Consider the following 18585-nt stretch of genomic DNA (forward strand, 5'->3'; position numbering starts at 1 on the left):
GCTAGCAGAATGCTTGGTTGTATAGGGAGAGACATTACCAGTAGAAAGAGGGAGGTGCTCATGCCGCTCCACAGAGAACGAGTGAGACCTCATTTGGAGTACTGTACGCAGTACTGGAGACCATATCTCCAGAAGGATATTGATACTTTGGAGAGAGTTCAGAGAAAAGCTACTAAACTAGTACATGGATTGCAGGATAAAACTTACCAGGAAAGATTAAAGGACCTTAACATGTATAGCTTGGAAGAAAGACGAGACAGAGGGGATATGATAGAAACTTTTAAATACATAAAGGGAATCAACAAGGTAAAAGAGGAGAGAAATATTAAAAAGAAAAAGAAAAACGCTACAAGGACGGACATAGTTTTTAATTAGAGGGGCAAAGTTAAAAGTAGTATCAAGGAGTAATACTTTACTGAGAGAGTAGTGGATGCATGGAATAGCCTTCCTTCAAATACAGTGAGGAGTTTAAGCATGCATGGGATAGACATAGGCCATACTTCATATAAGATAGGGCCAGGGGCTATTTCACAGTATTCAGTATATTGGGCAGACTAGATGGGCCAAATGGTTCTTATCTGCCGACACATTCTATGTTTCTATCATCTGTAAAACACGCGGAGGCAGTGTAATGGCTTGGGCATGCATGGCTCGCCAGTTGCACTGGGTCCCTAGTGTTTATTGATTATGTGACATAGGACAGAAGGCAGCCGGATGAATTCAGGGTTTTCAGAGACATACTGTGCGCTCAAATCCAGCCAAACTGATTGGTTGGCGTTTCATAATACAGATGGACAATGACCCAAGACATAAAGCCAAAGCAACCCAGAGTTTATTTAAAGGAAAGAAGTGGAATATTCTTGAATGGCCAAGTCAGTCACCTGATCTGAACCCAACAGAGCATGCATTTCTCTCGTTAAAGACTAAACTTCAGACAGAAAGGCCCACAAACAAACAGCAACTGAAAACCGCTGCAGTAAAGGCCTGGCAGAGCATTAAAAGGGAGGAAACGCAGTGCCTGGTGATGTCCATGAGTTCAAGACTTCAGGCAGTCATTGCCAACAAAGGGTTTTCAACCAAGTATTAGAAATTAACATTTTATTAACAATTATTTAATCTGCCCAATTATTTTTGAGGCCCTTAAAGGAAGTGATTGAGTTTAAAAAAATGTTTTAGTTCCTCACATTTTTATGCAATCATTTTGTTCAACCCACTGAATTAAAGCTGGAAGTCTGAACTTTAACTGCATCTGAATTGTTTTGTTCAAATCCATTGTGGTAAGGTACAGAACAAAATTTGAAAAATGTTGTCTCTGTCCAAATATATATGGAACTAACTGTATGTAACATACTAAAATAGTTTTATAAGGCCGAAAAAAAGACATTTGTCCATCCAGTTTGGCCTGTTATCCTGCAAGTTGATCCAAAGTAAGGCAAAAAAAAACTGAGGTAGAAGCCAATTTTCCCCACTTAGGGCTGTTTTCACACGAGCGGATGCCCGTGCGTGCCATCCTCTGCGTGAATGACAGCCAATACCCGATGCGGACAGCAGAAGCACGGAGCATTAACATGACTGATAATGCTCCATGCCTCTCTGTGATCTCTTTACTACGAATCACAGTGACAACTTTATCTCACTGTGATTTCGTAGTAAAGAGATCCACAGAGAGGCACGGAGCATTATCAGTCATGTTAATGCTCCGTGCTTTGCTGTCCGCATCGGGTCTTGGCTGTCATTCACGCAGCGGATGTCACGCACGGCATCCGTCCGTGTGAAACAGCCCTTAAGGGGAAAAAAAAACTCCTTCCTGACTCAGTAAGGCCAATCAGATAACTCCCTGGATCACTCTAGTAGCTGTGGATGGAAAAATAAAGTTATGCCTTGGGAAGGCCAGGGAGTGAAAACAAAAATGAAAAATCCCAGAGCCTTGAAAGGGTCTTTTACGTGGCCTATGCAAACTGAAGGCTGATGTGCTGCAGACAAAAGGATTTTTGGTGGTGCATAATATTTCAGCTAACATATGTTGCACCCACATAACAAAAATGCTAAAGATACTATGCAAGTCACATTAGATTGCAAATGATTTGGCTGGTGGGTTATTTTTAGGTTTTTGGTGGCATGACTTCTGAGAATTGCTGTAGCAGAGCACATCTTCACACAGCCCCCAGTCTTAAGATGCCATCACCTGACAAACGATTGCTCATTTGACGGTTTTGATCAGCTCAATATTTACATGCGACAATTCCCGATGATCAGTGCATGTAAAAGGGCCCAAAGTTGCATGCTAATTGGTCCCTTTCGCTACATAAACATATGAAAAAATAAAGATGAAATATGCATTAGGCATATCCTTCATTGAGAGAAGAAAGAATAAGTAACTTTAAAGGAGGTTGTACACCTTCGGAGAGAGGGTTTTAACAATTTCTCCTCCTCTTGGGTACACTTGCCAAGGGAAGCTACTTATGTGCTTCCCGCTCTTTCTCTTCCCTGGCCTTGGCTGCACTGCCGCTCTCCCTGGATGGAAACTTCTGTTTTGATGCTGTTGCAGGACAATTGGCTGGCCACAAATGGTCCACGTGGACACTAGGGGAGCAGGTCACGGTTATGTCCAGCGATCAGCTGCAAGGGCTTCGAAGCAGACGTTAACATCCTGGGACAGCAGCAGAGAAGCCAAGGCCAGGGAGAGAAGGATTGGGGAGCCAGCATCGGGAAGCACAGAGTTATGATACTCTTCACAGGTCAGCCCAGAAAGGGGTTTTGCCAAAAATCCCAAAGGTACGCAACCCCTTGAAGGGTATATTCCTGCATGCACAAAAGATTACCTTCTACAACCATCCCATTCATCTTAATCTGTTTTGCAGAAATCCAAGCAGAAGAAACCCCATTTAGACGTATGGAACTGACTTTCAGTTGCAGACATTTCTGCAACAAACCTGCCATGTGCAAACTCATCCAAGGGGATAATAAGCTGTTTGCGTGGCTCCTGACCATGCAGGCATAGATCGGCAAGATGACCTGACTCCCTTCAGATTATCCATAGTTGTAACAAAAATACTTCAACAAGGAAATTGAATGACCACCGTCCAACCAACACAACAGTTAATTGTTATGAATTCAATATATCTACCCCCTAGCTTATAGCATGATACTTTCTATCTACACCATAGTTTATAGCATGATACTTTCTATCTACCCCTGGCTATAGTCCGTACTTTTATCTGCCCCTGGCTTATAGCCCAGTTACCTTTTATCTGCCCCTGGCTTATAAGCCCGTTACCCTTTATCTGCCCCTGGCTTATAGCCAGTTACCTTTTATCTGCCCCTGGCTTATAGCCCGTTACCTTTTATCTGCCCCAGGCTTATAGCCCGTTACCTTTTATCTGCCCCTGGCTTATAGCCCGTTACCTTTTATCTGCCCCAGGCTTATAGCCCGTTACCTTCTATCTCCCCCTGGCTTTATAGCGCATTACCTTCTACCTCCCCCTGGCTTATAGCGCCCTACCATTTACCCCTGGCTTATAGCACCCTACCTTCTACCTTCCCCCTGGCTTATAGCGCATTATCTTCTATCTCCCCCTGGCTTATAGCGCCCTACCATCTACCCTTGGCTTATAGCACCCTACCATCTACCCCTGGCTTATAGCGGCCTACCTTCTATCTACCCCTGGTTTATAGCACGTTACCTTTATGACATAAAAGTAATCAGAATTAAAAATAAACACAGCCGGGAGCTCATAGCTCAGTCACAGTTGCATTACACACAGATTATCTGGAGGATAGAAGTAGAAGTTAAAGGGCTTCTGTCACCCCACTAAAGTCTTTTTTTTTTTTTGGGCTAGTTAAATTACTTATCCTGCGATATATGAAAATATAATGGTGTTACTTACTTTGATTCAGCAGTTTCTTCTAAAAACGCCTCCTCAGAACTCCCTCAGTGCGCTTGCGCCGATGACGTCTTCTATTTCGGTGATGTCATCGGCGCAGGGCGCACTGAGGGAGTTCTGAGGAGGCGAGCCTCCTCATCTCAGAGCGCCTGCGCAGAATGAACACAGGCGCGCAATTTTTAAAATGCCGACAGGGCTGGCCGGAGGAGGAGATCCCGGCTGGCCCTGTCAATCAACACGACGAGGGGGCGGTTTTCTGCAGCTGCTACCAGCAAGTAGCCGCCCTACTTGCTGGTAGAGACCTAATTTACATATTATAAAGTTCGTTTTTAGAAGAAACTGCTGAATAAAAGTAAGTAACACCATTATATTTTCAATATCGCAGGGATAAGTAATTTAACTAGCCCAAAAAAAAAAATTTACTTTAGTGGGGTGACAGAAGCCCTTTAAGAAATGCAAACTAAGGGCAACTTTTGCATAGTTCCTTAGGCAAATCCTTGGCCAATTGACATTTAGGGCAATTGAAATTCACTGCACATTCTTCTTTGCACACAAATAAACGGGTACAGTACATATAATTCCATCCCAATAGCTCTAATTAAATAAAAGGCTAATAGAGCCCATCTTTTGCCATTATCCCAGTGGTAAAAGGAGATCTCATTGTCCCGTCACTGGCACAATCACGCCAACTGCACCTCAAAACCATTTCCAGAATCCACCTTTTTTTTTACCGCGAAAATGCTACACTGATGCCACTAGCCTGTCCTATACATCTGCTATAGACTACACTACAATTTACTACATTTACCCACAAAGCTCTCTACAGCTTTGCTGCTCTCCATATCTGCCAGTATTGTAATACTAACATACTTCAAAATCCAAACCTCCCAATCCTGTGTTTGCACTAATTCTCTAGAATGCAAAACCCGGACAATCAGATCAGTCCCCAACATACACAGTTTTAAGTATTTCCTAAAAACACATTTTTCTAGGCCAGCCATTTTTTTTTTATAAATTATTACTCAGAACCTGACCCGTTTGTCGACATCACCCACATGCCCTATATTGCACTTCACATCTGTACTGGTTGATGTAGCTGTGTGTTTAAAAGGGTATTACAGGATTTTTTTATTTTTTTTAAATAAAATTTATCAATCAGATTTTCTGTCATGACAAGTGAGCAAAATGATACAAGGATGCAAAGTTCACTTCATGTCAAACAATAAAAGTTCCATGTATCCAGGGAATGAGTAGAGACATATTGGGAAGGGAGGGGAGAGGGGGTTAACATACACAATTAAACAGATACAAATAAGGGGGGGAGGGGCGAACAGGGATAAACAACCATGGACATTTTCCAGTTGCAGCTGATACAAAGCCAAAAATGAGGTGACATATCTTCATTAAAGCCTGGACACAGGCACAGATCTCAGAAAAGGTAAGATTCCACGACGAAGGCAAATGCGGAAACAAAGGCAGATGCAGAGACAGAAGCGACCCGAATAGACACAGGCTCCCAACTGCCACCTATTATGGTGGAGCCAAGCTAGTGAAGTTGTCTAAATGTTTTTAAAGGATTCCACAGCCTAACATACTTAGCATGTGCTCTGTTAGCCCATCCAGCTAACTCCTCCATCATGCATATTTCTGGTCCACTTTGTCAAACCACTGATCTAAGGTGGGAGGCAGTTATTTTTTTTTTTCAACTGATAACCTATCCTCTGGATCCTCTGTGACTGGTAGGGGTCCCAACCCCTGCCAATCAGCCATTTTGAGCAGGCAACTGCCTTCTTTTAGCCTACCAAGCATAGCGCCTATGATCGATATTGCACTCAGCCTCATTCACTTGAACAGTAGGCTGTAGGCCACGTGACACATGAATGTGTTGGCACTGGCCTAGGAAAAGCTGAGAAAAGGTTGCGGTGCTCACAGGAGCATCATGACACATATCATAATTGTATGAACCCCACCATGGATAAGAGATGATAAATAATAAAGAAAAGAAAAATATAACAATGCAGACACATGAGATCAGGACAATCCAGAGAAAAATGTTATACAAAGCAGGCAAAAAAATAAAATAAAATGTTAAAAGTGAAAATAACATAATACCAAAAACGAAAATCGATGTGGGCACCAGTTAGGTAGAAGACACCCCCACACACTTTTTTCTCATTACTAACAATTATTGCATATACTACTTTATTGGAGGCCAGACTTTTACTTTAAGATTTTAACAATGATCAACAAAAAAAAAAAATCTTTAGTGAAAAGAAATAATCGTATACCCAGTATATAGCTACATTGCTAATATAAGAAATCAAAATTTCTGCTGGAAGAATCCACATAGCTATATTACAAGGCCTATGACAACACATTTCAGTGACTGAGATTGGAGAGAAAAAAATATTAATTTTGTAAAACTCCAAGCCACACATGTATATTGTATGTGCATACAGTTAGAAAATGATTAAAGGGGTATTCTCATCTTGCTATTTGAGCCTCCCCTGCAGCAGCTCTGCATTTCACTTCCTGCTTTCCAAGCTTCTCAGGCTGGGCGGGCTTAGGCAGTTCAAGTGAAGGCCGGCCACGCCTCCTTATTACATCACACTGAGAACTAGTGCTAGTTCATGCGGAATGTATGACTCATCAGTCTGGCAGCCTGCTGTCTATATGAAGCAGCTTCTGCTGTTAAATCCTCACTCTCAGAGCAATGCTAAGTTTTTCTTACACAGTAAAAGGTCACTGTCCTCCCCCACAAGCAAAGGTTTCAGCTCTGCTACATCTGTCTATTCCCCTCTCCCAGCCAGCAATATGGCTTTGTACATATAGTTCTACTGCCCTGCTGTATGTCATAGATTGAAACCTACCCACTTATACTAGTATAGTAAGCTGCTACATCAGCATACACATTAGGGTACTTTCACACTTGCAGCACGCCGGATCCCACAGGCTGTTTAGCCTGTCGGATCCGTCGTGCGCTATTTTGCCGTGCCCGCCGGACGCCGCTCCGTCCCCATTGACTATAATGGGGATGGGGTCGGAGCTCCGGCGCTGCACGGCAGTGTGCGGTGAAAGGCCGCTGGACTAAAAGTACTGCACTTTTTAGTCCGACGGCTTTCGCCGTGCACTGCCGTGCAGCGCCGGAGCTCCGACCCCGTCCCCATTATAGTCAATGGGGACGGAGCGGCGCCCGGCTGGCACGGCGAAATAGCGCACGACAGATCCGACAGGATCCGGGTGTGAAAGTACCCTAACTGCAGCATTTTCACACAGCAGAGCTGTGTATGTCGATGTAGCGCTTTACTTTAGTTATTGGGGTATATTTCTGTTTCTGTCTACTATATACAGCAGGGCAATGTATGTAGCTAGACAGCCACATTGCTGGTGGGGGAGGGGAATAGACCGATGTAGTAGTGCAGTATATCAAGTGGTTCAGTCGCATTGCCTCCGTCAGCCCCCATATGCCTCCAGCAGCCCCCAATATGCCTCCATCAGCCACCCCCAGTGCCTCCAATACACTTCTATCAGTCCCCCCAGCGCCTCCATCAGCCCCCAATATGCCTCCATCATCACCAGTGGTGGACTCCTGTGTTATCATCTGTACATATCATACATACATATCACCAGCGGTGGACTATTTACATATCATACATACATGTTACCAGTGGTGGAATACTGACAGATGAGCCATACATATCACATGCACAAATCGCCTCTGGTGAGACTACTGATATATCATTCAAACATGTCTTCAGTGTCGGACGAATGACACATCATCTGTATATGTACTACATATGTTAGTTGTCTCACCACTGGCAATATCAGCCGTACATATAACCAGTGGTGGAGCCTGGTAAAGAGAACTGTCCAAAGATCTTTACTTATAGCTATAAAGGGAGGGATTTCAACCTTTTGGAATGAGCAGAGCCTGACAGAAGTGTTCTTTTTCTGCCCTAGTTTGGAGAAAACCACAGCGTCTGGTTGGCATCGTACTGGGGGAAATTGGCATACAGGAGCATAATAAACAAATGGCTAACCAGCACCAAAAGTGGGCACAATTGACAGCTAGTTGCTGGCACCATGAAGGAAGTGCCCTAGACAAGTGCAGCCCCCAATATGCCTCCATCAGCCACCCCCAGTGCCTTTAATACACCAACAAGTCCTGCCCCCCAACAAGCCCAGCGATCGGAGAGCATATGGCAGCAGGCACTTCCTTATTTCTTTGCTCTGCCATCACGTCTGTTGTCCCAGCAGCTCCAATCCTCTCCCTAGCTGATGCGGCGTGAATGTTCTAATGCGCATGCGTGGCAGTCGGCATGCGCGCTCCCGAGCAACAGACCGGCTGCCTGGGTGAAACAAAGGTCCTCTCTGCGCAGCCGCGGCCCAGAGATGCGGCAGAGGAGCGGGCCGTATCCCTTGGATACAGGATACAACTGTGGCACTACATAAACAGAATAATTAGAACATGGGTGAGTTTTTTTTAATGACATTAAATTTGAAAAATGACGGAGGGCATCAGTTGGATCATATGAGATATGATCTTAAACATGAGAATACCCCTTTAAGTCTTTATTAAACAAAGTTAAGATCCTGTGACAAGCTTATATATTTCTGCTGCCAACTGCATCTTTACTCGTAGGAACTTTGTCACAGGGGATTTTAACTTTACTTGCATTGGCTTCCAATTACTGAACTTTCCTAGCTGTGAGGATTTAATGAGTATATTGATAGTAAATGGTTATCCCCTTTAAGTTATAGTTGTGAACTGCAAATATAACAACTGTAAATGGATAAAATGGAAAATCAATTTAATTATGACAGGACTTGTTAAAATCATGAACATATGACCAGGTAAAATTAATGTATCAGTTGTGAAGTACCAACTAGGTTTAGTCATGCTAGGCAGGGTGAACAAGACTTTGGGGGAATTTTCTTCCTCCCTGTGTCAGTTTTCTGGTGCTAAAAAGTCGCAAAACCCATTTTTGCAACTTTAGTCGCAACTAGCATTGCCCAAAACTGGCATAAATAATAACTGAAAATAGCAGCTCTTAGCTGCTAGAGTTCAGTTTGGCGCACGGACTGCCGGAGGAGGCATTTAATTTGATAAATTATGATAAATTAAATGTCACCTCCAGTGGTGCAAGGCCCATCAAGACCAACACAGCACATGCCAGTCTAAGAGTTAGGCCTCATGCACACGACCGTTGTGAGCACCCGTGGCCGTTGTTCCGTTTTCCGTGATTTTCTGCGGACCCATTGACTTTCAATGGGTCCGTTGAAAACTTGGAAAATGCACCGTTTGTCATCCGCCTCCGTGATCCGTGTATCCTGTCCTATTTTTTTGACGGACAACGGTTCACGGACCCATTCAAGTCAATGGGTCCGTGAGAAAACACGGATGCACACAAGATTGGCATCCATGTCCGTGATCCGTGTCCGTAGGCTACTTTCATACAGACTGATCTGAAGATCTGTTTGCATGAAAGCTTTTTCAGAGCTGAGTTTTCACTTGCCGCACCTGAAGGAGTTAATTGTGCGTATCATAGCCCCCTGTAAGAGATCAGGGGCTGCCAGGCAGCAGGGGGCAGACCCCCCTCCCTCCCCAGTTTTAATATCATTGGTGGCCAGTGCGGTCCCTCCCTTTATTGTATCATCATTGGTGGCCAGTGTGCGCCCCCCCCCTCCCTCTATTGTATTATCCCTGGTGGCCAGTGTGCGGCCCCCCCTCCCTCCTTCTATTGTATTATCATTGGTGGCCAGTGTGCCCCCCCCCCCGGCCCCCCCCCTCTACAATAGAGGGGGGTCCGGGGGGGGGGGGCGTACACTGGCCACCAATGATAATACAATAGAGGGAGAGAGGGGGGGCCGGGGGGGCGCACACTGGCCACCAATGAAAATACAATAGAGGGAGGGAGGGGGGGCCGCACACTGGCCACCAATGATAATACAATAGAGGGAGGGAGGGGGGGCCGTACACTGGCCACCAATGATAATACAATAGAGGGAGGGAGGGGGGCCGCACACTGGCCACCAATGATAATACAATAGAGGGAGGGAGGGGGCCTGGGGGGCCGCACACTGGCCACCAATGATATTCAAACTGGGCAGGGAGGGGGGTCTGCCCCCTGCTGCCTGGCAGCCCCTGATCTCTTACAGGGGGCTATGATACGCACAATTAACCCCTTCAGGTGCGGCACCTGAGGGGTTAATTGTGCGGATCACAGCCCCCTGTAAGAGATCGGGTGCTGCCAGGCAGCAGGGGGCAGTCATGTACACAGTTCGTAGTATATTTTAACTTGAAGCGTCCCCATCACCATGGGAACGCCTCTGTGTTAGAATATACTGTCGGATATGAGTTTTCACGATGTAACTCAAATCCGATGGTATATTCTAACATAGAGGCGTTCCCATGGTGATGGGGACACTTCAAGTTAAAATATACCATCGGATTGGAGAAAACTCTGATCCGATGGTATAATAGGGACTCCTGACTTTACATTGAAAGTCAATGGGGGACGGATCAGTTTGCAATTGCACCATATTGTGTCAACGTCAAACAGATCCGTCTGGCTCCGCACTGCCAGGCGGACACCAAAACGAGAAAGAAGACCCACGGACGAAAAAACGGTCACGGATCACGGACCAACGGAACCCCGTTTTGCGGACCGTGAAAAAATACTGTCGTGTGCATGAGGCCTTAAAGGTTGGGAAGGAAGCAGAACAGTCAAGGTTGTGATGGAAAAATGAATCAAGCCAGCAAATGAGGCATTAAGGACAATCGCAATACATTAGTGCCATGTATTAACTTTGTCTACATGATACATGTTATTTGCTTAAGCAAGACAACCCCTTTAAGTAATCGTCTTACTTTTAGGGGTGCTACGCTAGTGAAACCAGTACAATGAAGTTGTTTCAGGACAATTTGCTTGTTCTTTTCTGTTTTTCACTATGTGCTTCTCATATCAGAACAAGCAAGACTCAAGAGTGAAGTTACAAATGTCGATTCTGTTCTTACCTTCATACAAGTTCTTCTTTTTCATCCATTTTTCTACTGTTTCCGAAGCAACACTTTCTGATACAAATTCATCCAGCAGTTGAGGATGGCGAGAGAGATATGCCTTTACTTTCTCATCCGTCAAATCTAAAATTAAACAGAATATGGAGTCAACAATCTCTGTTAACACAAAAGTCCCATTCCGTAGATGGCCATACATGCTATAATATCTCACATATAAGAAAGTGAGCATGCCTCTTCCTAGGGTCAGATCTCTCCACGGATTCTTTCACATGACAAAGATGCAAAAGAACATTATAATAGTATATTTATTAAACAAGATGGTCATTTAAGAAATGAAGGACCCAACATAAGGCAAGAATCACCGAAACTCCCCATTGATAGGGGTAGTTTAGCACTCTCCTAACAGAAAATGTAGTGGTTCTGCAGCAAAAAAAGGCAACAAAAACTGCATGTATTAAATGTGTTGTTTTGCAGCAGAAAGGCCTATTGATTTCACCCTCACTGCAGATTGCAAAACGGTGAAATCTGTGGGGAAGAGCCTCAGCACAAGTTGACATGCTACTAATTTCAGGTCAATTTTACACTACGGTTTTTGCATGCAGAACTTAGATGAGAGTTCTGGGACTGTACAGCGCTGCAGATTACCCACAAGAAAATCTGCAATGGCAAATTCAGCTATTCAGTCACATGTGAACCCAGCCTAAATATTACTATTATGCATCACAAATACAACAATTAATTGGGTGGGAGTATAGTACTGTATCTTGAGGCCCATTGTCCTGCAAGCAGAAACTCATTATCACTATTCTTTTAGTATTTACTTGGTACTATAGTTAGTCCTTCTGGTTAAAAGGCAAAAAGTTTGTTCCCGGGAAATCTTTATATTTTACATATTTTCTTTCACATTATCTGGGAACTAACTTTTTATTAGTATCAGATGGAGTACTCTAAAGGTCTAAACATTTTCTACATTGCAAGTTACAGTATTTAAAATGATGCTCTTAAGCCATTTGAGGAACTGAGAAATGGATTCTCTCCAACACTTATTCCACTATTTACAAATCTGTCACGTTTCCTTACAACTATAAAACATTTAAACTCATACAACATTATAAATGTACTGACTGACTATCGTAAATGCCTTGGAACTATTAGAAAAATTGATAACTTTTTGAATAGTTCTAGGAAACCTGTACCAATCACAAGTAGCTAAGCAATGTGATCTATGATATCTGAAAGAAACTTGGTTTTCAGGATTTTCTGGCGTAGGTCTCAGCCTCATATATTGCTTCTCTCTAATGCATGAGTTTGAGTGATATAGTGCAGTACCGCAGACCTGGGGGTATCTGCAAATGTTTATCATGCATTGTATATAGCATTGTCATGTTATATATTTTGCGTTTATGCCTTTATTCAAGCTATGGAAAATATGGTTGGCAGGAACAGGGCTAACCACCCTGTTCTTCCCCTCTTGGTAGAAGTTGGAAGCCAGGAAGTAGAGTTCCAATCCAGAGAAGGAAGAGGAAGCACATGCCAGAGCTCATACTCCTAAGAACCCTGTCCAATTTTCCTGTGAGACCAACACTCTAGAGAGACCATCACAATTCAGAACACAGCTTCCAGAAAGCATCAGTGTGACAAGACAGCAGAGTGATCAGTGAAATTACAACACTTCTGCATGGAGAGAGACTATGGCTCAGACACCAATCACCTAAACCACTGCTATGCCAGACTAAAATCAAGCCTGTATTACAGTAGACACCTATATCCACAACTGTCTACCAGTGCCAATCAATTGCCATCCAACCAGCCACCAAATCTTCTCATCTGGTGTCAGAACTTACTTGCACTTTGTACTGAAAACTGCTGGATGCACCACATGTTATAACTGGCGCCAAGTAAAAAGAGACCGTTATTCATTTACTTCTGGTCTGATTCTTCAAACTACCTTTCCTCTTCACCGATTTCCAGGGAACAACGGCCATAGGGAGTACACCATGACACAATCTCATTAGGGCCACTACAACTCCCATCCTCTGCACTGGCTCCTCCAGGGCACACAGCAATAATCATTTAGGTATTTTTAAAGAAGCACCCCCACAAAAAATTGTATTCTCTGACCTGTTACAAAGCTACATGATGTGAACTGTAGTGAATGGAATCTTACCAGTGACTGTATTTGTGAGCTATCCCCTCTCTTATGATCCTCAGCTGTGTCATGTGACCGTCACTATGACTTTCCAAATAACACAGCATCTTATGTGTGGACAGGAAGCCAGTTTCCCTGTGTATATTCCTATGGGAGCCTCAATGTCAGTCTCATAGGAATGACTACAGAAATAACTGACCTTCTGTCCTGTGTCAGTTGGCGATCAAAGTTCTGGTCATATGACACAGCTAAGGATCAGAATACACAAATACAGTCACTGGTTAGAAGATTTTGACCAACCAATAAGAAAACTCTGATAATGTACAAACAATGCACTGGGGTCTAGTATAATGTACTATAACCAACAAGAGCCAAAACCAATAACCCCACAAAAAATGAGGAAAACACTCATATAAAATATATGTAGTTTATTAAGACAAAAAATAAATATACAATGACACAAAGGCACAAGGTAATGGGGGATGGGGCGCCCCGTGTATCAGAGCCGTGAACCCCCAGGAGAGGATCCTTTCTTGGCGAAACGCGCGTCGAGGTTCAGCTCTGGTCAGACACTCGGTGCTTCCGCACATCATGGGTAACTTGTGCATTCTGTAATCTATGTTTTTGTGCTTCATTTTGCTGTTACTGCTTACACATACCATTGTTGCTCTGGCTCATGTTGCTCTGGGTTATGTGACCTGGCTGTTTGTTCCTTCATACAGGCAGGCCACGATAGCCATATGGCGGGCAACCTTGATATGTGTGACTAGGAGATTTTTTGTACATTTGCGGAATGCGTCTATTTAGATGTTATTTTGGGTGAATTTACATCTCACCCACTACAGTGCAGGTTTGCACCCAGTGCTCTTGGCATGTTCCCCTGTTAGTTTAGTATATGTGAGGGTGGGGGTTCACGGCTCCGATACACGGGGCGTCCCATCCCCCATTACCTTGTGCCTTCGTGTCATTGTATATTTATTTTTTGTCTTAATAAACTACATATATTTTATGAGTGTTTTCCAAATTTTTTGTGGGGTTATTGGTTTTGGCTCTTGTTGGTTACTGGTAAGAAGATTACCTTCACTGTATATCATGCACCTAACAAGACAGACTGTATTCACACTTCAGGTACTTGACCAGTTATTTCCATCAGTCATTGTGAGTCAAAACCAGTAGTGAAGGTTACTCAGACATAAGGTATAATGTAAAGATCTGAATCTGTTCTGTGTTTTTGACCCGCACCTAGTTTTGGCTCAAAATCACTGATGGAAATAACTGATCAAATAACTGAACTGTGAACTTAGAAAATAAAATATTTTGTGGGAGTGCTTCTTTATGGTTAAATTGCATAAAAATTGAGGATCTTGAAGAGGAACTGTAACTTCTCCTGACATGTTTGTATTAGTAAGCACTTGCATTCTCTGTGTAATACCAATTCTCGAGCATCTATTTTTTTTAGTCCATGATGTGCTGAGTCTTTTTCCTGCTAGAAGTTATGAATGAATTCATTGCTGGCAGCTTGGAATGAAGATCCAGTCATGAAGCGCTCATTCATCAGATAATTGAATGCGGTCACGTAAATCATCATCAGCACTCTATTGCCGGCAAACAAAGATTCTGTATGGGGCCCCGCAATGGCATTAGTGATCGCTCCTCCTCATACTGTGGAGGAGATCGATGAATGTAAATGTAGTGGTCTCCTTCACTGACAAGCAGGTGACTGTCGGGATGAAACAATTCCTTCCCGACAATAGTCTGCTCAATTGAGCAGTGTAAAGGGGCCTTTAGTGGCCCATAGCAATCAATAGGATTCCACTTTCAATTTCCAGAGGGACTAGAACAGTTCAGAAGGAAAGGTGTAGGGTAAAAAATATACACAAGCCTCTTGACTAATAAAACTGGGGATCTGGAATTAGTGATGTGTGAGGAGGACTATGACATAGTGGGAATAACTGAGACATGGCTGGATAATAGCTATGACTGGGCAGTTAATGTACAAGGTTACAGTCTGTTTAGAAAGGATCGCAAAAACTGGAGAGGGGGAGGGGTCTGCCTTTATGTAAAGTCCTGTCTAAAGCCCACACTCCGTGAAGATATAAGTGAGTGACATGAACATGTGGAGTCACTGTGGGTAGAAATACATGGAGGCAAAAAACAATAAATAAAATACTAATAGGAGTTTATTATACACCACCTAATATACCAGAGTCCATAGAAAATCTACTACTAAACGAGATAGATGAGACGACAAATCATAACACCATACAGCAAAAAAATAAATTAAAAAAATAAGAAATTTCATCTGCTACTGGGCAAAAACCATTTGTCCAACACTAAATAAGTGTGCGGATTACAAATCCGAAGTCAGAATTGTAACACGTCACGAAATGTTGCTATGCATAAGTATGCCTAAATGAATGAAGGACTTGGAAAGCATTGAATAATTTTGAAAACAGTTTTCTCTCAGTGGCAAAATTATTGTTGCACGGTGTAATGAGGTAGTTATTATGGGGAACTTCAACCCAGATATGGACTGGGAAACTGAAACCTATATAGGAAACAAGTTCTTGGCAATAACCAAAGACAATTACCTTTCCCAACTGGTTCAGGACCCAACTAGAGATGGCCATACTGGACTTAGTATTAATCAATAGACCTGACAGAACAACAGATGTGCAGGTTGGGGGACACCTGGGAAATGGTGACCATGAAGTAATAACCTTCCAATTGTCATTCAAAAGAGTGTTTCTTAAGGAAGGATCAAAAAAACCAAACTTCATAAAAGCAAAATTTAGCCAACTAAGAGAGGCTATAGGCTAACTAACTGGAAAGTCCTAAAAAATAAAAATACAGCCACAAAATGGGATATTTTTAAAAGCATCCTAAAATCTAATTGTAAGAGGTACATACAAGTGTTGAGCGAGCATGCTCGGCCGAATATCTGTTCGGCTCGAGCATCGCTATACTCGGCACATGGCGGTACTTGGCCAAGTACCGCATGTGCTCGGGCGCCATGCTAGAGTCTTCTTCCCGCACGTTTTATGAACGTGCAGGTAAGTACTGCCATCACTGTAATGCCAGTAGCCATATTGGCTACAAGCATTACAATGATTGGCTGGCCGGAACGAGTCATCGGGTTATAGCACCCAATGACGCGGGTTCGGCTCATTGAGAGTCAGGTAGAGCAGCGTTTAGGAAGGGACAGATAGTGTAGGGAGTTTGTGATCGCAATTTATTCAATTTTAAAACGTTTCAAAGACCCAAAAGTCCTTTTAAGGACAATGGTGTGTGGTGGCAGCAATTTAACCTTGCAAAGTAGTCTTACATTATTTTTTTTCATACTTTGCGATTCTTTTTCTATAGCGGGTGTCTGCAGTGACTTGTGACATCTGTTCAGCAATACCTTCTGTGTGTCAGGGGCAGAGATAGGATGAATATTATTGAAAACAATTATATTTTTTCCATAATTTATCCACATTTTTCCTATAAACAGTCCCTGCAGTGAATTGTCACATCTGTGCTGCAATAGCGTGTGTGTGTGTGTGTGTGTGTGTGTATGTGTGTGGGTCAGGCCCAGATATTGGGAAAAATATTAGCAAAAACTATTATATTTTTTCATAATTTATCCACATTTTTCCTATAAACGGTATCTGCATTGAATTGTCAGATCTGCGCTGCAATAGCGTGTGTGTGTCAGGACAAGAGATAGTTGGATTGCAGCAGATAGTGCTTCCAGTTGGTTAAGCACCACCCTGTCTTCCACCAAGTCCAGTCTCAGTAGCCAGGAGTCTGGTCCACACAATCCTCTCCCTGATCATCCTTCCTCTCTTTACAGTCTGGGCAAACAAGTGATCCCACACTCGGATATTTCGAGGACCTCTTTTCATCGACATTAATTGATTTGGCCCTCTCGCCAAGCATGCTTGAAAAGGGACCTGAGATCTTGGGCCCCGATTCCCAACCTCTTGAGCATCCAGAGTCACAAGAACATGACGCTGGGGAATGGCAATTAGTGTTTAATGAGCTGGCTGATGATGAGACACAGTTGCCAATGACTCAACCGCAATTACTGTCTCAAGAGTTTGAGGAAGAGGATGTCAATCACGGAGGTTGTGGTTAGGTCAAAAAATCAAGAGAATGATCAGTGTGAGGAAGTGTAAGAGGAGGTGCTGGACGACGAGGTCACTGACCCAACCTGGGAAGGTGGCAACAAGCCAAGCGAGGAGAGCATAAAGAGGGGGAGGGATCTGCGTCACTGCAACAGGCTGGAAGAGGCAGTGGGGTGGCAAAAGGTAGAAGGCGGGCACCACCGAACAGGCCCGCAACTGTTCCACGGAGAACCCCCTTGCGTAAATCACCCTTGCCAAGGGGTAGGTGTTCGGCAGTATGGCTTTTTGAGGAAAGTGCGGACGACAAAAGAATAGAAATTTCCAACCTGTGCCACACCAAAATTAGCCAGGGCGTGAACACTAGCAACCTCACCACCACCATCATGATCCGCCACATGGCATCAAAGCATCCTAATAGGTGGGCCGAATGCCTGGATCCACAATCTGTCTGCGGGTCACACCACTACCTCCTCTTCCCCTGTGTTACGTGCTGGCCAATCTCCTGTCCAAGACGCAGGCCCGGATGCCTTCCGCCCTGCACCTGGACCTTTGCAAGCACCATCAGCGACCACATCCACTTCCCTGTTCCAGCGCAGCGTCCAAATGTCATTACCACAGGCATTTGAACGCAAGCGCAAATACCCAGACACCCACCCACAGGCCATAGCACTAAATGCACAGCTTTCCAAATTACTGGCCCTGGAAATGTTGCCATTTAGGCTTGTAGACACTGAGGCCTTCCGCAGCCTGATGTGGCCGTCTCTCGTTACGTAGTCCCCAGCTGCCACTATTTTTCACTGTTTGCAGTGCCCACTTTACACCAACATATGTCCCGTAACATCACACATGCCCTGACCAAAGCAGTTACTGGGAAGGTCCACTTAACCACGGACACATGGACAAGGGCTTTCGGCTAGGGACACTACATTACCCTGACGGCACACTGGGTGAATGTTGTGGAGGCCGGGAGCAAGTCGTACCCTGGGATGGCACAGGTGGTACAGACGCCAAGGATTGCGGGCCCCAATTCCATCAGGGATTCTGCCACTTCTCCGCCTCCGAATTATCCGCGTACATCACCAGTCAGTCATCAGTCGGTAGCTGGAACCAGTGTAGCACTGCAGTGGGGAAGCGGCAACAGGCCGTGCTGAAGCTGATCTGCCTAGGTGACAAACGGCATACTGCCGCAGAGCTGTGGCAGGGGATAAGAGACCAGACTGAGCTGTGGCTCTCGCCACTCAACCTAGAACCAGGCATGGTTGTGTCTGTTAATGGACGTAACTTGGTGGCAGCTTTGGAGCTGGGCAACCTTAGACACTTCCTATGCCTTGTGGTTCAGCGGTTTCTAAAAACATACCCCAATTTGCCTGAGCTACTGGCGAAGGTGCGCCGGATGTGTGCACATTTCTGCAAGTCACCAAC

At 44.1% G+C, this 18585-nt stretch overlaps 1 protein-coding gene across 3 annotated transcripts in view; it reads right to left on the minus strand.

Annotated features, from left to right (window-relative positions):
• Positions 1-18585, minus strand: part of PDE10A (phosphodiesterase 10A) — a 384127-nt gene that overhangs the window by 282554 nt on the left and 82988 nt on the right. For all 3 annotated transcript variants that reach the window (XM_040429292.1, XM_040429293.1, XM_040429294.1), the window contains exon 2: positions 10903-11028. In XM_040429292.1, the coding sequence (XP_040285226.1) occupies positions 10903-11028 (126 nt within the window). The remainder of the gene's footprint in view (positions 1-10902; positions 11029-18585) is intronic.

This window comes from Bufo bufo, chromosome 4 (genome assembly GCF_905171765.1).
Source record: "Bufo bufo chromosome 4, aBufBuf1.1, whole genome shotgun sequence".
Classification (NCBI taxonomy): domain Eukaryota; kingdom Metazoa; phylum Chordata; class Amphibia; order Anura; family Bufonidae; genus Bufo; species Bufo bufo.